Source organism: Saccoglossus kowalevskii, chromosome 1 (assembly GCF_978046115.1).
Source record: "Saccoglossus kowalevskii chromosome 1, keSacKowa6.1, whole genome shotgun sequence".
Lineage (NCBI taxonomy): Eukaryota > Metazoa > Hemichordata > Enteropneusta > Harrimaniidae > Saccoglossus > Saccoglossus kowalevskii.
The window spans coordinates 3,847,219-3,865,151 of NC_140641.1; the positions used below are offsets into that span (position 1 = coordinate 3,847,219).

A 17,933-nucleotide genomic window follows, 5' to 3' on the forward strand; every position below is an offset into this window, starting at 1 on the left:
CAGTTGAAAACAACATTTCTGATTTTATATGTAGACACATCAAGTGGATCAAATGGTCAGATTTCTTCATTTTGCGACACTAGCTTTAATTCTCTAATTTTTGCAAGTTTTGGTAAAAATGGCTATTTTCAACTCCTTTTTTAAAATGGCTTGCCTGTATGTATGAAATAATTGTTTACTTCATGACAATAAGTTTAATTCCCTTATTTTATTGAATATTTTATTTAATTTTTATATTATATTTGTTAATTTGCATAATTTGTGGCTAATAGACTTCTTATGAACAAATTGCCATTTACACTCAACAAGGCAGCAGCACAACGAAAATCTGTTCAAAGTTTTTTGAGAATAAGTCACCCACTTTCATCCATCCAGAGTAATCCAGATTTTGGACACAGCATCATCCTACTACTCAGTAAAACTAGTCCATTGAACCCAAAACCAGTAATTAAGTATTCACTGACAGGATCTTGCTTGTAAAATTTCATTGCTTTATTCTGGTTTAAAGTCACCAATTAATTAAGAAAATGAATTACCTTTTGCACAAGTTCCTTTGTCTGCATCAAGATCTAAAGAAAGAAATGAAATGCTGTATTATTATATTAATTGAAACCACACAGTTGTGGGATTTCAGGGGAAACACTGCCCAGTTGTACAGTGTCTGCTATATTAAAAGTACATCCCAATAGAGTATGCAAGTTAAAACCCAGATATACAATGTCTGCTATATTAAAAGTACATCCCAATAGAGTATGCAAATCAAAAAGAGATATTAATATTAATTAACACTACCAGAGGTACATTACTTGGAGTTTGCAAAGTGCATAGTACTGTATGGTGACATCATGCCAAGATCCCATTTAAGTCTCATGTCGTAGATAGCGAGACTGATGCTACAATCTTTTGAAACAACATAGGCGGTTTGTAATAAAATAATAAAACATGTATTACCACATTCATAGTGAAAAAAAGTAATACATCGAAAATGAACAGAAAATATAGTTATCGTAATCCGTCATATCATGAGCAGCTATTTTAATCCATCTGGACATCCCAGTATTCTAGTTACCTCGGGCATGCGCATTTTTCTGAGTTGGAATGCTTATGCGAAAGCAAGATTGAAACGGGATCTTGATATCATGTCACCGTAGTTGCAAACCCCAAGTAATGTACCTCTGACACTACTAAAAATGACATTTGCTTTATTTTTGTACTAGACATTTCATAAACAACAATGAAGAAAATAAAATAAAGAATATGGTGGGTCACCATACTGGTTCTCAGTTATTGACACGTACGCTGCCAAACAAGTTCATTATATGTCTTATCACACAGTAATTTCTTTAAGAACAAATTATTTGCAATGTTTTTATTCATTTATTCTGCAGTGTTTTTGCATTCATATATTTTTTTCACTCAAGCAGTGTCTGCCTAGTTGTCAATATGGCTGGGCAACAGGATTGACAAAATCAAGATCCGCTATACTGACTGTACTTATACTGACTGTACTATGGTCTACTCTAGGATGGCCTTGCATTGAATATACTAAAGTTCTGTAACATTTTCAAGAAAAACCTAGTAATTGAATTTTGGTGCTACCGTAAAATCTGTATTAGAAGCAGCATCCCCAATAAAAGCCGCACCCATTCTTTTTGAACAATTGAGAACCAAAAATCAAAATTAATCATTTCTCATATGTGTATTGTACCATTTCAATAGAAGTTGCGGCTACTAATACAGATTTTACAGTACTACTGGACACTAAAATCAGACTTAGAATTGATCATCACAATGTGCATTTTAAATTGTGTTCAGAAAACAAACGTCTAGACATAACTTTGAAACTGGGAAATTACGAATCATAGCGACAATGTGACATGCTGTGATTGGGGTTGAGAATGATGATTGCTGAGTTTGCAACGTGAACTTTTTATTACTTGGAGATCTCCAGTCCAAGTCCTCAATCCCTAGTTTCCCAAACCAAATGAAGTACTGAAAAGTTCTCCAACAACAACAACAACAACAACAACAACAACAACAACAGCAGCAGCATAATCTAATTCAGTTTTGCAGGGAATTTGGTACAGTTTGTTTTGAGAAAATGTCAATTTCATTAGATGTTCATTAAAATGCATTATGTTATCAACACCACGTCTGTTTTGGTGGGAATAAACTTTGTTGCTAGAAGTCTGCGTAATTTGTTGAATGCTATTGTATAAATTTTTTGGCTCCCTAAGGGTTAATTTACAATCCTTTGAAAATCCTTGAAAATTCATGTGATAAATTTATTTATTGTCTTCACAACAATAAGCTTACTTTGGGAGAAAGCTTAACACAGCTAACCTAGAAGGTATGAAATGATTAATGTTTACCCAAACACTGTAGTAACAAGAGTAAAATAGGTATCTTATAAACATGGAAGGGTTCTAATGGCTATTAGAAACAACGTTCATCTCATTAATCATAATGGGAATTACTTTACACATTGAATATTTGTAAATAGTTCATATTCAATTATCAAATAAAGAATCTTGCATGCAATTCGGTGACACCCTAAGATGATGAAAACTTAATCACAATCAAAGCTACAAAACTACTCTGTGATATGTTCAACTATAAGCAAGTAATCCCAGAGCTGTTCTATTTATTAATTTTGACAATACAACTTCAACTGCGGTGAAATATATATTACAAAATTAATTGCAGAAAAAATGACATGATTATCCCATTCTGTAGTTGCATTATTGTAATATTTAGACCATTTCAGTTGCAGACATCAGCATTTTGACACTAAATGTTCCCTTGAGAAATACAATAAAACACGAACACAAGAGACAAATTACTGATTACAAGAAATATTAAATACTTAAACTATTTTTTTTTTCTCCTGAGGGAAATTATAGGCAGAAACAACAAAAAGCAATAGTATTGGGATGGCTTAATAATTGATTGCTAATAATAATTTTAAGATAATAATAAAAAGAAGATAATTTTTATGAATTATAATGCAAAAGCCAATGAATTGATAAAGAGTGTTACAATGTGTTTACATGCTATGTAGTCACATAACTCACACTAATGGGTTTTCTGTTCAAAAAGAATAGAATTCTATTATTAGATGAAGGCAATTGAATTGATAACACAAATTATTCATTAATGTTGGATATAGGTGAAAATTAATACAAATATCAGAATACTGGATAGTTTAGTGATAATATCTGTTACAACACCTCAATATTAATATGAGTATCAGAATACAGGATAGTTTAGTGATAACATCTGTTACAACACCTCAATATCAATACAAATATCAGAATACAGGATAGTTTAGTGATAATATCTGCTACAACACCTCAATATCAATACAAATATCAGAATACAGGATAGTTTAGTGACAATATCTGCTACAACACCTCAATATCAATACAAATATCAGAATACAGGATAGTTTAGTGATAATATCTGCTACAACACCTCAATATTAATACAAATATCAGAATACAGGATAGTTTAGTGATAATATCTGCTACAACACCTCAATATTAATACAAATATCAGAATACAGGATAGTTTAGTGATAACATCTGCTACAACACCTCAATATCAATACAAATATCAGAATACAGGATAGTTTAGTGATAATATCTGTTACAACACCTCAATATTAATACAAATATCAGAATACAGGATAGTTTAGTGATAATATCTGCTACAACACCTCAATATCAATACAAATATCAGAATACAGGATAGTTTAGTGATAATATCTGCTACAACACCTCAATATCAATACAAATATCAGAATACAGGATAGTTTAGTGATAATATCTGCTACAACACCTCAATATCAATACAAATATCAGAATACAGGATAGTTTAGTGATAACATCTGCTACAACACCTCAATATCAATACAAATATCAGAATACAGTATAGTTTAGTGATAATATCTGCTACAACACCTCAATATTAATACAAATATCAGAATACAGGATAGTTTAGTGATAATATCTGCTACAACACCTCAATATTAATACAAATATCAGAATACAGGATAGTTTAGTGATAACATCTGCTACAACACCTCAATATCAATACAAATATCAGAATACAGGATAGTTTAGTGATAATATCTGCTACAACACCTCAATATTAATACAAATATCAGAATACAGGATAGTTTAGTGATAATATCTGCTACAACACCTCAATATCAATACAAATATCAGAATACAGGATAGTTTAGTGATAATATCTGCTACAACACCTCAATATCAATACAAATATCAGAATACAGGATAGTTTAGTGATAATATCTGCTACAACACCTCAATATCAATACAAATATCAGAATACAGGATAGTTTAGTGATAACATCTGCTACAACACCTCAATATCAATACAAATATCAGAATACAGGATAGTTTAGTGATAATATCTGCTACAACACCTCAATATTTTTTTATATTAATATGAATATCAGAATACCTATACTATATACTATACTAAAACTGACTAACATTGGTACCTTAACGAGAACCATCTGACAATTCTGCCTAACTGAATGGTTGACAGTACTGCCTAATTACAAACACTCAACCACTCAGCCTAACTACAAATGACTGACAATGCTACTGAGAGATGAATGGCTGACTACTCTACCGAACTACAAATGGTTGACAACTCTGCCTAACTGGAACGAGTGTCTATTCTACCTAACTACAACTGTGGTACCATACCGTATTTATCCGGGTATAAGCCCAGGGTCCTGAACATGGAAAATTGCCAAAAAAAAGGGGTGGGCGTTTGCCAGGAGATCCCCGGCAAAAAATCACGAAAATTTTCAACACGCAGATCAAACTGCGGCAGGGAATAGAACGGCAAATGAAAACATGCAACGGAAATAAATGAACAATATGCAACACTAGAAGTAAAACAAAATTAATGTATTGCTTATACTGTGAGAAATAAACCAAAAATAATAAAAAATCGACAGTGAGGAATCATTTGAATTAGGATTTTCTCACCGACAAACACGCCCAATACGCGCGACTCAAAATGAATTAAAATGTCAGGGGTTAAATTGCGTAAAATTCCGGTCGCAACAAATTACGAATCAACTGTCATACAAGATCAATAATAATTTACAAATTTACACATTGAAAATTATAAAAATTCATAGCTGTTTGAAAAAACTTCTCAGATCTTTTAATATTTGTACGTTCATTGCCATTTTCTTCAAACTCAAAACCCTCAAAGTCCAAGACAACGTCACTGTAGCCGTCGAACAAAATCCCCACAACTACTTCCTGAAGTACGTCGATATCGTCCTACACATTTTGTACTTTTAATCCACGGATTTCGCAGTTTGTCAGCTTGACACTATTCATTCATGTCTAATCACAATAAAGAGACAAGAAAAATGGGGTCGCTCTGCTGCGATGGCACACGATGCTTTTGTTTACAGTCTGGCAATCATCTTTGACCATTATGCATCTGCTTTACTGATTGGCTAAGAATGACATCACTACTAGTATTTCATCATAAAGGTCAAATCGTGACCATTAATTGCTTTCTTATCAGACTCGACGCTTATCAATCACAGTGAAAGTTATCATTCAGCAAGTTCTGGCGGTTGGAATGTCTCACTATATGGATATCGCAGAGGACTTGAAATAGGAAGTTTTTCTTTTTTATCCAACGACAGAAGAATAGTTTTCATGACAGAAATGCAATAGCAGTGATAAAAGATGGTAAAAAAGTTGGCAGTCTTTGGCATGACATTGCAAAATTGCTGGCCCCAGTTATGGATTCGCAAGCTGCTAGCAAATATTTTATAAAGCCCAAATAACGTGATTTCAACCACTCTCCCAGGTACGGGTTGCTACAATATTGCAACATTGGTTTCATTGTCGACGACGCTAAAGCCGAACAAGTGCGACACTTGCTTAGCGGCTCTCCTTATACGATTTGTTTGAATCGTTCTAAGAAAGCACAAACCAAATGGCCGGCCATGACATATTTCAACAAGCAGCCTCTCGGCTGAGATAGCTCTGCTGTTAGCAATGCACATTTCAATTAAAGAACTGAAGATATCATTAGAAAATGAACAATATGTATAAGTATGTATAGCAATTGGACTTGCTGTTTTCAACAATAATTCAAAAATATCACTTTTTACCAAAAATGACATAAATATTCATCAAAATTAGATAATTGAAGATATCATCACAAAATGAACAAATCTGAGAGAGGTCCACATGTAGTACCTATATATGTAATATCAAAGCAATCAGACTTGTGGTTTTAAACATGAAGTCAAAAATATCACTTTTTACCAAAAATAACAAAAATATTCACCAAAATTAGAGAATTGAGGATATCATCACAAAATGAACAAATCTGAGAAAGGTCCACATGTAGTACCTATATATGTAATATCAAAGCAATTGGACTTTTGGTTTTTAACAAGAAGTCGAAAATATCACTTTTTACCAAAAATGACATAAATATTCATCAAAATTAGATAATTGAAGATATCATCACAAAATGAACAAATCTGAGAGAGGTCCACATGTAGTACCTATATATGTAATATCAAAGCAATCAGACTTGTGGTTTTAAACAAGAAGTCGAAAATATCACTTTTTACTAAAAATTACAAAAATATTCACCAAAATTAGAGAAGATATCATCATGAAATAAACAAATCTAAGAGAGGTCTACCCCAGGTACATACACACCAAGTATCAAAGCATTCAGGCTTGTATTTTTCAAGAAGAAGTCGAAAAAGTATCATATGATAAGCTCCGCTCGACAAAGTCGACAGCAGAGCTAAAAAGAGAACTACCGTTTCTGCTTTAATATATATTTTTATAGACTTGCTGACTGTTATGATTCTGAAAAAAATCAGCGGTGAACGCGTTACCCTGAAAGCAAAAATCTGTCACAGCTATTTCGCGTTCCCCACTTGTTTTAGGCAATTAACAATTATATTTAAAGAATTTTTATAAGCATCACGCCAGACTTCAAGAAAGTCAACTGTTAACACAACCGTAGTCAACGAATAGAAAATAGTTTTTTTTATATTTTTTCTGTAGAAAAGAAAAGGCGCGTGCCTGGATATGACCTCAACTTCTTTATTGTGTCAAAAGTAGGGGGTGGGCGTTTGCTCAGGCATGAGCTCTTACCCGGATAAGTATGGTAAATTGGGTGACAACTCTGCCTAACTACAAAGAGCTGACAACTCTGCCTAACTGCAATGACTGTCTATTCTGCAACTGCAACTGCGGTACCATAACTAGAACCAGCTAACAATTTCGCCTACAAACTGACTATTTTTTGAATTTGTGATGAAAAGAGAACTGATGATGAAAAGGTTAACTTGAACCAGCTAACAATTCCACCTAACTGAATGGTTGACAGCTCTGCCTAATTATAAACAGTCGACCACTCTGCCTAACTACAAATGACTGACAATGCTACTGAACTGGAACTGGCCGACAATTCTGCCTAACTATGAATGGCTGATAATGATTATGTGATGTGATATTACAGGGTAGTAACAAATTAATATTTACCTCTCTGCCTTTGCTGGTGACCAAAGCAGCCAATGGTTTAGCATAGAATCTAGAGTGTGAAAAACCAAGGCAACCATACATACTGTTGGCAGTTAGTTTCAACGCTTTTTGTCGAATATCATACTGAAAAATAAAAAATAAATTAATTTGAAACAAAGTAATATACACAACCCTGTGGTGGCGCAATGCTCTCATGTGAACTAATACGCAACTCGTTGGTGGCGCTATGCTCTATGCTCTGACGTTTTCCCAAATATGGACAAAAAACATTCAGGGTCTGGCAGCAAAAAAGAGGTTGGGTTAAAGGAACCACATGATTTTTTTCTTTCTTGACCCAATGAACTGACCTGCATTCTTGACCCAATGAACTGACCTGCATTCTTGACCCATTGAACTGATCTGCATTCTTGACCCAATGAACTGACCTGCATTCTTGACCCAATGAACTGACCTGCATTCTTGACCCAATGAACTGACCTGCATTCTTGACCCAATGAACTGACCTGCATGAGAACATCTGAATTCAAATCTGGCTGTTTCATTAGTTGCTTAACTTGACGCCTCCTCTCAACCAGTTTTCTAATCTCAGTGGGTAGAATTCCAGGCTCTAAATTACCATCAGGTAAATCAGGTAAAACGTCTTCTTCATCCTTTGAATAAAATGAGTAAACTTGTCACATTGAACCTTTCTGTATGTACAGCAATAATAATGTAATAAATGGTTATTCATTCTAGGCAAGGAATTGATTGCATATGTGTATTCTTATTTCTGTTTGATGTGGTACCCTAAATTGGTCTCACTTGTTTGGCTTTAAACAGTGACTTTCTTTCTGCTACATACATTAGACTACCCTCTACTGGCATATAAGTGATGAGTCTGACTTTGGATGGTTCCCGCCTGATGGTGCACCAAGCCACAAGAGGCCGATAACTTGTAAGGGTCCTAGCATTCTGATTGGTCATCATGTTCTCGTTCTTTGTTCTATTTCCCTTGGTTACCTGACGTCAGTGCTTATGCTTGTGGTCGTTCTAAAGCAGGATTCTCCTTTTGCTCTCAAAAGTTGCGTGAATATAAAATTGTTTTTTGTTACATAAATAGCAAGAAATGCCAGAACCATCTCAAATATGAAGACTAAGCGGGCAGACTGAATGGACATTTATCGCAGTAATACAGACTTGTTACGGTAAACAAAAATTGTAATGTTTTCAATTACGTCACTTTTAGTCAAGCGTGTTTGAGTCAAAATACCAGCCCAGTGGAACAATATGGTGATTACTAGATACCAGCTTCCTATTTGCAATTCAGGACAATGGAAACCAGCAAAAGTCTGACTTTGTTAGACTGCCCTCTACTATATACAATATTAATTATGGAGTGATATTAAAAAGGGAATATTTACCGCATCTTCAAGTGTTGTGTCACTGTGAGATTTTGATATTGTTGTAAAACAGATGTTGTATTCTTGTATGATGGAGGGATACAAACTGTTGAAATCTAGCAACAATATAAATTTGTCATAAAAACCTGGAAGTCAAAATCAAATAATTGTCAGTGGTATATTTACATGAAAACACTTTCTATTGAAGCTCACTTGAGACAGATTATAGTTTGCATTAACGTTCAACGAAATCACAAACCATTCATTTGGTTAAATCACTGTATCTATGATAGCTTAGAATTACATTTATGCATATTAATGAGGTCATATGACACCCCCATCCCAATAGCCAAAGGCTATTGTGTACTGTTCACAACAACAAATTTCAAACAGCAGAGTTAAGAAAAAAATATGCTTTATCTTCTCGCTATGGGTGTGACTGTGGCTGTTCTGACACACTGATGCACCTTGGGAGCTGTTTGACTGATGCACACTGGGAGCTGTTTGACTGATGCACAGTGGGAGCTGTCTGACTGATGCACACTGGGAGATGTCCGACTGATGCACACTGGGAGATGTCCGACTGATGCACACTGGGAGATGTCCGACTGATGCACACTGGGGGATGTCCGACTGATGCACACTGGGGGGATGTCTGACTGATGCACACTGGGAGATGTCCGACTGATGCACACTGGGAGCTGTCCGACTGATGCACACTGGGAGATGTCCGACTGATGCACACTGGGAGATGTCTGACAAATGTACACAGAGATGACTGACTGATGCACATTGGGAGATGTCTGACAAATGTACACAGAGATGTGACTGACTGATGCACACTGGGAGCTGTCTGACTGATGCACACTGGGAGCTGTCTGACTGATGCACACTGGGAGCTGTCCGACTGATGCACACTGGGAGCTGTCCGACTGACGCACACTGGGAGCTGTCCGACTGATGCACAGTAGGAGCTGTCTGACTGATGCACATTGAGAGATGTCTGACTGATGCACATTGGGAGATGTCTGACTGATGCACATTGGGAGATGTCTGACTGATGCACACAGGGAGCTGTCTGACTGATGCACACTGGGAGCTGTCTGACTGATGCACACTGGGAGCTGTCTGACTGATGCACACTGGGAGCTGTCCGACTGATGCACACTGGGAGCTGTCCGACTGATGCACACTGGGAGCTGTCCGACTGATGCACAGTAGGAGCTGTCTGACTGATGCACACTGGGAGCTGTCTGACTGATGCACACTGGGAGATGTCTGACTGATGCACATTGGGAGATGTCTGACAAATGTACACTGGGAGCTGTCTGACTGATGCACACTGGGAGCTGTCTGACTGATGCACACTGGGAGCTGTCTGACTGATGCACACTGGGAGCTGTCTGACTGATGCACACTGGGAGATGTCCGACTGATGCACACTGGGAGATGTCCGACTGATGCACACTGGGAGATGTCCGACTGATGCACACTGGGAGATGTCTGACTGATGCACACTGGGAGATGTCTGACTGATGCACACTGGGAGATGTCCGACTGATGCACACTGGGAGATGTCCGACTGATGCACACTGGGTGATGTCTGACTGATGCACACTGGGAGATGTCCGACTGATGCACACTGGGAGATGTCCGACTGATGCACACTGGGAGATGTCTGACTGATGCACACTGGGAGATGTCCGACTGATGCACACTGGGAGATGTCTGACTGATGCACATTGGGAGATGTCTGACTGATGCACACTGGGAGATGTCTGACTGATGCACACTGGGAGCTGTCTGACTGATGCACACCGGGAGCTGTCTGACAAATGTACACTGGGATGTGACTGACTGATGAATAATAAATAGTAATTAAATAGCCCTAAAGTTACCTTATGAAAAGGTGAAATGCAACAATTCCAGTGGAACAAAGTTGAGTGTGATATATAAGTAGGACTGTCCTAGCTGTCCAGATAAACCTACCTTTCTTTGGATCTAATACCAAACCACCAGCATATGCAGGTTTTCTACGCCCTTTCTTACTTGTTTTAACGCCTTCTTCATTGTCATCATGCTAATGAAAAGACACACAGACATCAACATGCAATCTATAGTGTATTAAAGTATGCACACATTTACAAACTCATTAGAGGCACAGGTTAGTGTGTAAATGGTACACTTTGTATACATTTTTTGCTCTGTTCTATACAAATCACCTGATAGTTAATTAGAAAGGTTTCCTGTGCACTCAATTACCCTTAATATTAAATTATATAATCAAATTTTTTGAAAATAGTTAAGACACCGAGATACTCAAACTGTAAACTTTTAAAAAGCTTGGTGTTAATTACATTCAATTTGATACAACCCTCTTGTATCAATATAACTGCGCGGCCTTGTCCGACCGGAAACCGACAGCATTTTAATCGCTCTTTTTTTCGCTCGCTCGCTCATTGAAAACATTGACTGCTCGCCAAAACACTGATCACACATGAGTAGTCGAAATGGTGGTTTTTAAATCTAATAGTTGCATGACAACAAATCATCAAAGCAACTTAACTGGGACCTCTTGTTACGTGTTTTGGGTGCTTGTTCTAAATCAGTAAATGTAATATTTTATTTTAATAAGACAGTTACGTGAAAAGGGCATAGGTAACTTCTTTCGACAGAGCAGAGAAACGAGGAAAATGTTAATGATTAATTCCAAAAATACCGATACCAAAACCACGTCTGTCCACAGGCGGTCTGGTATAATTTGACATTCAATTTTCAAAATTAAGTCATGATCAGTGAATGAGCTCGATCTATACGTACCGTAAAAAGTGTTCCCACAAAAAAATATTTTGACTAAAACGGCCACATGCTCTGAAAAAATAGAACAGAGCTTGACATAAATGAATAATTTAGAAAAAAAACGTGTCAAATTTAGTTATAGCCATAAATATTTGGTGGCCAGACAATGAACAATTCGAGAATCAGGATTCACGCGGAAGTCCTTCAGGGCTGAAAATCGTCGACCCTACTCTGGGTTACCTTATTTCACAACTAACAAAGAAAACTGATTCGCCGTGGACTCAGCTTAGTTTTTCTTCTTTCTGAACTGAGGTCAAATCCCCTCCGTTAGTCAAAATATACCGATGTTTTTCAGTGAATAACTTTGAAGCCTGCCACAGAACAAAAAAAAACTATGTGAATCGAAGCCGGAGATTGGACGGTACGACGACCCTTCAATTAGCGTCAAATATGCTTTGTTACAACATCATTGATTTGCTGAAAGTCACCTGATCGGAGCACGACCTGGGTCACATAACCATATTTGTCCGTATTATCAACAGGATTTTGCGAGAGAATCACACCCACATTTTCAGAGCAGAAGTTGCCAATAAATGTCGAAAATCTCGTGCATTCCATGTATTCGGATAAAATAAAACTAGCGATTGCTAAAAATGGTTATTAATATTTTCCCCAATGCTCTTGGAATTTTAATTTTTTTGATTTCAAGGTAATAAATGGCTAGTTGAAGTTGTATCGACTTCAAGGCGACTGGTTCACTGCAAACAACCAAGCTCTGTTGTAGTTTTGCGATGTAAAATGAAATATATTTAATAATAATACTTGTTTAATTATTTGGGTTTTCAGCCCATAAATTACGGTACATGATCCCCATGAATTACGGCCAATGTTTTGTCTCGGTGATTGTGATGGATGCCGGACGTCGGGACCAACGCCCGTCCTAAACTCAGTATGGAGAAACCAACGGGAATCGATTTCCAGAACAAATTATTGGGGCACTGTCAACAGACATTCCAAACAATGGAAATTATCAACAAAATAGAAGATTTTTTTAGATATACTGTCATGACAAACATGTAAAATTAACAAATACACAAAGAGGTGTAATAATAGGTTTTATTTTAGGCTTAGATTAAATATTTTCTTTCACTCAGCCCATGCATGGAACTGCCATTTAGCTTCATGGTCCTTCAGCTTGTCTTCGCCTTGAGGAAAACAATAATTATACAAACCGTAAACACATTGCAAAGACTCAACAATCGGGAAAGAAAACCCAGACAACCATGTCGTACTTGTGTTGAAATACATTTTGTAAAAACAGAACACATATTTTTACGTCTACGTGGCCGACCGATGGCTGGACACGAATACTTTGCGGTCGTTGCCAAAAACCCCACGTCCATCGCCTGGCGATGCTCTTTCGTTTCACCCCTTCCGGAATGTTCTACTTTCGAAAACGTCGAAAAAACACAAGAATTAGTAGAAATGTTCCTGTTTTGGGCGGATTATTGATAGAGAATAATTTCTTTATTACAAAAATGCTGAAAAACCGTGAGTTTTTGCCTTAGTTATTTTTTTATCGACGAAAAACTGCGAGCAAATTTGGTTGCACAACTTCCCTTTATCATATACACCCAGCGTTACGGTCATGTGGATTATTTTTCTGTCGTTGAAGAAAAAACATTTTGCCGACCTCAAGTCCATTACGATAACCATAATGAGGCATGCCAACGATGGGAACTTGTTGCATCATAATTTTGTCATGTGTGTGGGTGCGTGAATAAATCATGTTAATGAGATCGACCAGAGTTTGTTTTCAGTCTGTTTTTTATGTATCGCCATTTGGATATGTTTATGTATTCACAATAGTTTGTAAACATTTCACATCTGTCAGTAATAAAAGGTTTATTTGTTTCATAACCCTGTCTGCTATTCTTCAGTAATTACGATGCGATGTATCAATATGTGCGTGAACAAAATTATGCTAATGAGGTCATCGCTTTCTTGGATTACAAGCAGTAGTTTTTCCCGACCATTTCGACTTGCACTGATCACGGTTACTTGTGCATTGATTACAATACTTACCATGCTTTGTAGCCAATTTCAGTGAGTAATACAACTTTATTCGCTGACATAAAACAAGTTTTATTCTTGAAATTCGACCCTGTGTCTTAGTGTTCCCACAGATCTTGACCGAGCGCTCACGTTTATTGAAACCTCGCATAAATCAAGGAATAAGTGCGTGTACAAAGTGTACGAAAGCATTCCTTTATTTGACCTTATCATACAAAACAAAAACAACTTTTTAAAATCTTTTTTGGGGTGGTCCTCGGGTAAGCACCCACCCACAATTTTTCGCGATTTTGTATGTTCAGGCCCCTGGGCGCGTGCCCGGGGTAATACGGTAAGGTCAAGAGCAAACAAGCAGCCTATCGGCTGAGATAGCTCCGCTGTTGGCAATGCACATTTCAATTAAAGAACTGAAGACATCATTAGAAAATGAACAATATGTATAGTATCAAAGCAATCGGACTTACAGTTTTTAACAAGAAGTCGAAAATATCACTTTCTACCAAAAATGACAAAAATATTCACCAAAATTAAAGAATCGAAGATATCATCACGAAATGAACAAATCTGAGAAAGGTCTACATGTAGTATCTATATATGTAATAGCAGAGCAATTGAATTTTTGGTTTTTAACAAGAAGTTGATAATATCACTTTTTACCAAAAATTACAAAAATATTCATCAAAATTAGAGAATTGAAGATATTATCACAAAATGAACAAATCTGAGAAAGGTCTACATGTAGTATCTATATATGTAATATCAAAGCAATTGAACTATTGGTTTTTAACAAGAAGTCGTAAATATCACTTTTTACCAAAAATGGCAAAAATATTCACCAAAATTAGAGAATTAAAGATATCATTACAAAATGAACAAATCTGAGAGAAGTCCACATGTAGTACCTATATATGTAATATCAAAGCAATTGCACTTGCAGTTTTTAACAAGAAGTCGAAAATATCACTTTTCACCAAAAATTACAAAAATATTCACCAAAATTAGAGAATTGAAGATATCAACATGAAATGAACAAACCTAAGAGAGGTCTACCCAAGGTACATATACACCAAGTATCAAAGCATTCAGGCTTGTAGTTTTCAAGAAGAAGTCGAAAAGTAAAACATTGACACCGACGACGCCGGACAATCACTCATATGATAAGCTCCACTCGACAAAGTCGACAGCGGAGCTAAAAAAGAGAAACATTACTGGTCAATTTCAAGTTTTGCAATTGATGCACAGGAATGATTTTATTTCAATATAAAATTGTCATAAAAACTTTTTATGCTTATGCTTTATTATGCTTTTATTTTATTCTGAAAAATAAAATTTTTAATTTTTCCGAAATTTTGACAAAAACATTTTCAACTGATGTGTACAATAAGGAGAATGTGAATATTATGTGATTGCGCCTAATGCTTTGTCAATGCTTAGATATATCATGAATCTACAAAAACATAAAACAAGACTGTTTACTCACATCAACAGCAATCTGTTTCTTCCTGAATTCTTTGTCAGGGACAATAAAATTCTTATCATGGAATGCATGTAGTAATAGATACTCATTGCGTTCTGACCTGCCACCAAGTAATGTACGAGCCTGTTGTCAAAAATAACAAGTCAATGTCAATGTTGTAGTCACTGTTTAAGTTTATTTGGCTGAAGTAACATTTCAGAACACAAAAATTATATGATTCCTTTTTAAAAAATTCAAGATACTGTGAAATAGTTTATTTTCGCTGGAATTAATTTTCGCTGAAAAGGCTTTTTGGGCGTTTTTTATGGAATTTATTTTCACTGATTTTTTGATCAGTTTAATGTGAAATATAGGGAAAAAAAGTATATTCGCTGGATTTTATTTTCACGGAATTATCCCTCCAGCGAAAACAGCGAAAATAAATCCTAAGTGAAAATAAAGTAGTCTACAGTATGTCTGACAAATGGTTAATACATAAAAATTCAAGTCATTGTTAATGACACAGTCCCTGTCCAAAATTTTGTGATCTGACATATCAATTTGATGCTGATGAAGTCATTGAGATTAGATTGAAACCATTCGTAAAGACACTCCACGCAGTAAACGAGTAAAAGGCAAAGACAAGTTTATTAAGGGAAGAGTAGGAAATCAAACGGGCGGTTCACCGCGGTAATCACCGCGGCTCTCCGCGGTACACCGGGGAGAGCCGCGGACTGCTTATAATTAAGGGTCTCTACCGCGGTGGCCACAGATACCGGTTGCAACCGCGGTCGTAGGAAAGGTGTGAAATACGTACTTAACAGTTTCCTTTGTGATTCCATGAGTCTTTGTTTCAAATAGCTGTTTTTAAATCGAGCAGGTTACGAGCATCGCTGGCATGGAAATACTAAGCATATAGTAATATTATCGGCCCACGTATTTTATTAATATAAAAATCCATAAGTCCAATGCTGTATACGAATTGTTGTTGCGTGAAACAATGTTGTATTTTATGCATGTATTTATCACCAATTCCAAGAGTAAAAGTCGTAACTTTCGAAGGTACGAGTATTATGACTCGTCCATACATTTCACTTACGTTTGTTACACTTGAATAAAGTCTACCACATGAAAAGAATGTTATTTACGAAGTTAATAGCCGAGCCTTCCTGATTCGAGCCTATTGTTGATTTGACAACGGTGGGTATCATTAATGTTTATTCTTTGCCTGTATCGCATTCCAGACCAAAAGTTCAAGATCAGTAAACAAGAAATGGACGAACTAAAATGTCTCCTGTGTTTCACGTGCGACATGATTATTAAAAAAAACAGAGTTAAGCGGTCATGTACGTTCTATAAATCTAACCTTGCACACATAAGCTTGTATTGACGTGTTTTTTTGTTTGTTTTTTTTTGGTCAAAAACGACGTTGCCTTTCAGTTAACTCTTCGCGAGAGTTTACCGATTTTTTGAACAAATGTTAAGTAACTATATCGTTTTGCGTCAAACTGGGTGGCCCGAATTTAAATGTCAGTGCGTGAACTCATTGCCCATTGCCGCACGTAATTCAAACACGTGGTTATTAGAGTTCAGTCGAAATGTACGTGAATAATGCGATCGAAGTGCGCTGCGAGTTTATTATAGAAAAATTTAACATTACGCATGATATTGTATGTTATTGTATGGTTAATATTACATATTCACTTTATTTCGAATAAAATAATTCACCTATGAGTCACAAGTATTTAAAATATTTTCTCGACTTTCGTTAGACACCTGACTCCGGGACCTGACTATCTTTTCCAATGATTTACTAGTAAATGCGCCCATGTTTATATTTGCGTAATAATTACGAATGCAACGCATTATCAAGTCGGTAATATTGAAATATTCACAGACCCAATAGCCCGGGTTAGTGTCCCAACAATAATAAAAATAACTTAGTTTGCGTAATTATTATAAAAGTAATACATTGCAAAGTTGAAATATTTAGAGCCTGTCCAATACTGTAAACATATTTGCGTTATTAGAAAAGCAGCACACTAAGTAAACGATGTTGAAATATTCAAAGCCAATACAGAGTTGATACAAGTTGTGTTATTACAGTACCGCCGGATATGATAACAAATTTACGAGATCGAAGCGCGGACCAAGAAAGAAAAGGGTTGTTAAGGTAACGCGCCAGTTCAGTGCGTGACTTGGAGGGGGGGTCAAACTTCGGTCAACACACACTTGATGTCAGCATCGCCGCGTAGCAAGTTTCGCAACGTACTTGAAGTTCAATTGTGCCCCAAAATGATGTCGACGATCACTCAATTGTCGCAACGCATGTTGTACCAAGTCCATGATACACCCCGTTTCGACTTTGGCTTGCTTTTTCTTCTTAGTGCATGTTCTTGTTCACGTACATGCCACCTCTCACCAATGTATTAAAACACTTTGAATTTATACTTGTGCGTGATTATATTTGGTCTACGCGAAACATTAATCTTTCTAAACATTTTCTGAGACCATGCATAATATATATTCACAAAATAATGCGATCTTATTTTATATTATGTTGATCTCTACGTATTTCTGGATCGTTTTGTGATTTTATTCCAAAGCTCAGGCAAATAAAATAACGTGAACTATTATAGACTAGTT

General features: G+C 36.2%; 1 protein-coding gene across 1 annotated transcript in view; it reads right to left on the reverse strand.

Moving 5' to 3' along the window:
• The window catches only part of LOC102802291 (DNA polymerase alpha catalytic subunit-like), a 107,197-nt gene that overhangs the window by 31,109 nt on the left and 58,155 nt on the right, over positions 1–17,933 (reverse strand). Inside the window, exons 22-27 of the mRNA XM_085498422.1 lie at positions 15,312–15,431; positions 10,949–11,039; positions 8,981–9,105; positions 8,084–8,230; positions 7,581–7,703; positions 537–569 (exon numbers count right to left, since the gene is read on the reverse strand). Of these exons, the coding sequence (XP_085354548.1) occupies positions 537–569; positions 7,581–7,703; positions 8,084–8,230; positions 8,981–9,105; positions 10,949–11,039; positions 15,312–15,431 (639 nt within the window). The remainder of the gene's footprint in view (positions 1–536; positions 570–7,580; positions 7,704–8,083; positions 8,231–8,980; positions 9,106–10,948; positions 11,040–15,311; positions 15,432–17,933) is intronic.